Source organism: Erinaceus europaeus, chromosome 18 (genome assembly GCF_950295315.1).
Source record: "Erinaceus europaeus chromosome 18, mEriEur2.1, whole genome shotgun sequence".
NCBI lineage: Eukaryota > Metazoa > Chordata > Mammalia > Eulipotyphla > Erinaceidae > Erinaceus > Erinaceus europaeus.
In genome coordinates, this window is record NC_080179.1 from 51634690 (window position 1) to 51640689 (window position 6000).

General features: G+C 43.5%; 1 protein-coding gene across 1 annotated transcript in view; it reads right to left on the reverse strand.

Moving 5' to 3' along the window:
- Positions 1-6000, reverse strand: part of NCKAP5 (NCK associated protein 5) — a 1079978-nt gene that overhangs the window by 124008 nt on the left and 949970 nt on the right. The window contains 4 exon segments of the mRNA XM_060178101.1: positions 607-784; positions 2461-5609; positions 5611-5857; positions 5859-5992. Coding sequence (XP_060034084.1) covers positions 607-784; positions 2461-5609; positions 5611-5857; positions 5859-5992 — 3708 coding nt within the window.

Here is a 6000-nt window from a genome sequence, read left to right on the forward strand (position 1 = left end):
TGTTATTGATATTGTCATTGTTTGATAGGACAGAGAAAAATCGAGAGAGGAGGGGCAGAGAGGGGGAGAGAAATATAGACACCTGCAGACCTGCTACACGCCTGTGAAGCGACTCCCCTGCCGGTGGGAGCCAGGGGCTCAAACCCGGATCCTTGTGTTGGTCCCTGGGCTTAGTGCTACATGTGCTTAACCCACTGCACTACTGCCTGACCCCCCCCCCCCAAATTCTCTTATATTCTCTGTACTTTTAATACAGTCATATAATTACTTTTTTTGTGTTGTTGGTAATAAATTCATCAAAATCAAGACATATTCCCAGCATAGAGTGTACTTTGAAGATGCTATCAGCAGTACTGTTTCTGTGTGCAGTGATCATGCCATCTTGCAGGTTCTAAAGGAGCTAAAAGTGCAGCATTACTTGCAGGGACCAAACCTACTGGCAATCCAACTGCCATCAGCTGTCACCAGGATTTCTCTTCTTTTTCTTTAAAGGTCACCCCCCCCCCATTACCTCTTGCCCATATATTTTCATCAACAAAATGTGAAGAATCCAACCAGCCTGTTTCATTATCTCAAACTTTATAATCAGGTTGGGGAAGCACTTACCTGGGAGTCTTTTTGTATTTCCACATCAGTTTTGGTTTTGATGCTTTTCCTGTGGTTTCCTTGAGTGCTGACAGAGTTGCTGGTGAGGCAGGCACCCTGGGAGTTGTTCTTTAGCACATTCCTGCAGGAAAGGCTGTTTGACCCACTATCTGCCTGTTGAGCTGCTTTCTTATCAACTCTGCAGGTAGAAAGTGATTCCGTTGATAAATAACATTGCTCTTCTTCAATCACTCTACTTTCCCCAATCCTCTAGTGTCTAAAGTAACCTCCATGTATCTCTTGTTTTCTTGTTGTGCATTATTGATTAAGTTAGAGTATATACTGAGTCCAGTCAGAATATAGGAGACACAGAGCTGTGCCTATCATGACATCACATTAAGAAAATAGCTTTTCGGGAGTCAGGCAGTAGTACAGCAGGTTAAGCAAGGGCTGGCTTAAGGATCCTGGTTCAAGCCCCTGGCTCCCCACCTGCAGGGGAATTGCTTCACAGGCAGTGAAGCAGGTCTGCAGGTATCTTTCTCTCCCCGTCTCTGTCTTCCCCTCATCTCTCCATTTCTCTTTGTCCTATCTAACAACGACGACATCAACAACAACAACAATAATAACTACAACAACAATAATAATAAAAACAACTAGGGCATTAAACGGGAAAATAAATAAATATAAAAATTTAAAAAAAGAAAATAGTTTTTCATGTTGCACTTTGACTGCAGAAACATCATTCTGGAAGCAGTCCCCTCAAGCCCAAATTGTCTATGTATGAGAGGGTTTTAGAGGCAGTTACCCTAAAGATTCTTGGTTCCTTTTTATGTGACCCCTTGATACAAGGAGTGCTTCCTGGGCCCAGAAAAGGAAGCATGGCCAGAGGATGGGGACTTTAAAATCAGAAAAACTTTAAAATTCAGAAAGATGCAGATTTCTTGTCATTTCATGTAACACCAAACTGACTGTCCCCAGTCTCCATGTTGCTATTTAAACTTCTGAGTGATAAGTGTCTCTCACTAGTTTTGATCAAATCTACATCTGATATTTCAACTATGTGTTCATTTAGATTTTATTTATCCATTTTTATTATATTTATTTATCTAGTAAGTTGAGACTACCAGAAATCAAGAGGGAAGGGGGAGGTAGAGAAGGAGAGAGAGAGACACTTGCAACACTGCTTCACCACTCACAAAGATTTCCCTCTGCAGGTGGGGACCAGGGGCTGTAACCCAGAACCTTGCACATTGTTACCTATGGCTCAACCTGATATGCCACCACTCAGGCCCTTCATTTAGATTTCATAACATACTTTTTGTACTTTCATTTTCTGAGTCCAGTACTTTACTGAAACAACACTGGTTTACAAAACTATTTTAATTTTTACAATTGCTTAGGAGATGGTGCATGTGAAGGGAGACAAAATGTGAAACACTGGAAAGTTATTGCTAAATATCTGGCTTAAGATCAACTAGAAATGCAATTTCCTCTAAAGTTTCTAAGTATACATTGCTTCATATAATCAATGAGATCAGCACACTTTGAAAGGTATGCATACTCTATTTCCATTTCATGGCATGTGGTTACATTCATGGTTCTTAGTGTAGGTTGGATTTCTAGCAACCTTGATAAATTCTTTAATTTCAGAGACCATCGGTTTGGTTAACAAAGTAACATGGCTAAATTATCATCTTATTACTAACTTTTAATTTCATTGTTTATAAAGTCTGTCTAGTGTATAAAAGACTGCTACTGTGCATTTCTGCTTATGTGAAACTCACACTTGACTAGCATTTGATTAGCAGGAAACAGACAACTCTCTTTGCTGAAGGGAACCCGTCTCTGTTATCACTGTCTTTGTAAATGAATTACCTGTTCAGAAGTTCTGTCATAAAGGTATCTTTTGTTGAGCATGTAACAGGAATGGGTCTACTTCTTGACTCAAGCTTCATTTGGTTACAAATATTTTGTGGTGTTTCCAGGTCACTTTTGCTTTGTAAACCAACATTTGGACTATCTGTCAATTCTGTGTCCCTGTTCAACTCGTCTATCTCACATTGTAGCTCAGGCTTCTTTTTCTCTTTTTTTCTCTCCAATTTTATTTGTTTGTTTCCAAACCCCAAACCTTTTGTATCTTTCTTTTCCACTTTGGCTTTGGAGACATCCATTTTCCTGCTACTGAGAGCTGGAAGTCGGCTCCTTCGAAAACCAAACCAGCTGGCAAAAGAAGGCCCAGACTTAGGCTTTGCTTCCACAGAGATGGACTTTGTTTGCACTTGGCCCTTTTCCAGATTTTCCTGAATGCACAACATGACCTTTTCTTCAATGGTCGGTGAGAGGGTGGCTTCTGGGCTCGTAGCACCAGTCTTAGTTGTAGAAGTATCTGGGTACCTTCCAGATGTTTCTGTCTTGGATGTCCTGCATGTTTCAAAGTCTCCCAGACGCTGTGTCCTCCTTGAACTCTGCAGGCTATGAGGGCAGTCTGTTGGAGTGTTAGAACATCTGCAGTAGCTGCTGCCTGCTTCCTCAGGGACAGCCATGCTGGAGCCCCTGCCCTGTGTGAAGGTCTGCTGCTCTTCTGTTCCAAATGGAGTGAGGAATTCATCAGATTTGGGAAGGATCCTCAAAGGCAGCTTACTTGGGCTTCTGTGTGGACTGCCAGAATTGCCTGTGCTTCCTAAGGAGTCTTGCCTATGGGATGGATGCCCCAGAGACCTCCCAGTATGGGGAAGGCTATCAGATGTGGGGGTAGAAGGGGTCTTACTGGGGGAGCCTTCTGTGTAGGAACTCTGCCTTGTGAGAGAATTGCCTCTCTCAGCAGTGTTGGTAATAATCTGAGTCCGGACTTTGCCTGGTCCTTCCACTAAAGTTGTGGAGGGCTTGTCTCCTGAGTGATTGCTGAAGCTCTGGCTACGAGCTTTGGCTCCATTCATGCCTAGAGCCGGCTTTAGGTGCTGCTTATTAGAGGAAAGGGATCTCTTCACAGACTTGTTTTCTACCCCATCTTTTCCATCAGCCCCAGGGATCCTGTTTTTTAATGACTCAGTCCTTGGTCCTTCAACAAAACTCTCTTGTGACTGTACATCCAGTGGGACACTGTTTCTTTCAACTCCTATGGTCTCAAGGTTTGATGAATTTCTAGAGTCCTCTGATCTAGACTTACTCACGGCCTCAGAACTTTTAGAGGCTTCATTTAGGCTGTCCTTTTCATGTTTCCCCGGAACTGTAGAGCTTTTCCTGAGCAATTGGGGAGACTTCATGAGAACTTTGAGTCCAAGAGGAAAGTGGGTTTTCAGTCCTTTCTCATGAGCATTTTGACCACTAGGAGGGATACTGCAACTTTTGGAGGATGATGATGATGAGGGACTATTTACCTGAGATGGTTGTGATGCCTGTACTCCTAGGAAGGACTGGGGTGATGTGGAGACACTGTCACTCAATTGTCCCTTTCTTCCTGGGGACACGCTTTCAGGAGATGACATTTCCAGTGGTTCATGGGTTAAGTGACAGTTCTCGGGATTTTGTAAACCTATTTGTATGGTACCAAGTGTTTGGTGAGGTGGGGCTTTAGAAATACCTCTTTTTGGGGAGACCTTTGGGGGCCCTGAAGCCATTGCAGCATAGGTGCTAGAGGGGGTGTAAGCAGAACATCTGGTCTGAATCACTGTTTCTGTGGAAGGCAGAAGGTGAGTAATGATAGGCCTTTTGAAGGCCTTAGCAGATTTCATTCCTTGTTCTTCTGTCACAGTTTGATTAGAAGAAATAACAGGAGCAGATCCTTTAACAGGGGTGGATTTGAATGTCATTCTTACATTTTCACTAGGAGCTCTGGGTCTGGACATAGCAGATGAAGGTGGTAGCATATAGTCATAACCTGGCCTGATAAGTAGGGAGACTGACCTTCCTGGAGGGGGTGGAAGGGAGGGTGATTTCAACCTTGCCTCTGGTCCTGAACCACAGTGTTTATCCCTTGTAGGAGAGTCTCCATTGTCATTAGAATCAGCAAGGGGCCTTGATAACATCTGTGATGCTGGAATCTGACTCTTGGAGCAATGAACCCAATTCCTACTGGAGGACATTTTGGAAACATGAGGAAGTTGGGTGGGGTGTTTTGGAATGTGTGAATCTGGCTGTGAATTGAAGAGGGACCCTGTATTCTCAGTCTTCTTGAATCGTGAGAGTTTCTGAGAAGCTGAGACTGGTGACTTTTCAAGAGGCACTGGGCCAGATGAGGGAACTCTTGTGGAGGCTTCAGTCTCCATTAGTTTTGATTTCTGAGGTGAAGACTTGCTCCTAGTAGGTATTTTTGTTGAATTTTGCTTTGGATAAATACCCACAGACACTGAAGGTCTAGAGTTCCTCTGGCATGACAAATTGTGTGTTGGTTTGATCAGTTTTTGTTGCTGAGAATTTTGCATCATGGTCTTGGGGCAGGAAGATTCAGTGGGTGATATGGTAACATTATCTACACCACCTTTTGGAATGTTTTTCTCAACTTCCTTTTCGGATCGCTTTAAGAAAGTATAGTCTCTTGCAGCACATTCTGGCTGTAAATGAGTAATTCCCTGAGGTAAAAGTTCAGTGTTTTCTGCCTTGGGTCCACTAGGGGCCTGATTGATGGAAATTTCATTTCTGGTAACAGTGACAACACCAGTCTGGCAAGAGCTAAATTCAATGGGCTCTACATCCTCCGCATCAAACACTACAGTAATACATTCTTCTGAAGAAGTTCTTTTTACAACCCTTTGCTGCTGTATGAAACTAAATGTCTCTGGCCTACACTCTAAGTGGATGGGCACTTTCCCCCCCTGCTCATCAGAAGACCCAAGCTGAGGATTTCCAAATCCTGAGAGGATGTCCAGGTTTTCCATAGACTTGTCGGTGTCAGCTGTTAATGACAAGTCCGATGGGCTTTTCCCATCACTTTCTATGTGCAACTCATCGAGGGTTTCACTGTCATCAGTATCAGAGAGCTGGAGATTGAGAGGAATGCGACTCTGGCTGTGTGGCTCCCTCTGTTTGGTGGATCTGAGGTGCCTGCACAATCGGGCACAGCTTTCTCTGTAAGGGATAATTGCTGGCACAACTGGTTAGCTTTTCGGGTTTTTCCCTGGGGTAAATTGAAGAGGTACCTTCTGAAAAGTATTTTCTATTCAAGTCCCAGCCAAAAAGACTGTCAGAAACACTGTGGGTTAATCTACAAGTGTGCAGCCTGCAGTGATTTGGAACTGCCTGGAGCAATGCTAATGAGGAAGTGTCCTCATAGCACCATCATGGATTCTGTGTCATAAACAAATGTTTCCTGGGACTCCCTGCAGGAACTCCTCAAGTCAGACGATCTGCTGGGTGGATAGTCTTTGAGGCTGCTACTCTTAATTCCTGGAGAATATATCCCTTCATTTGAGTTCATGC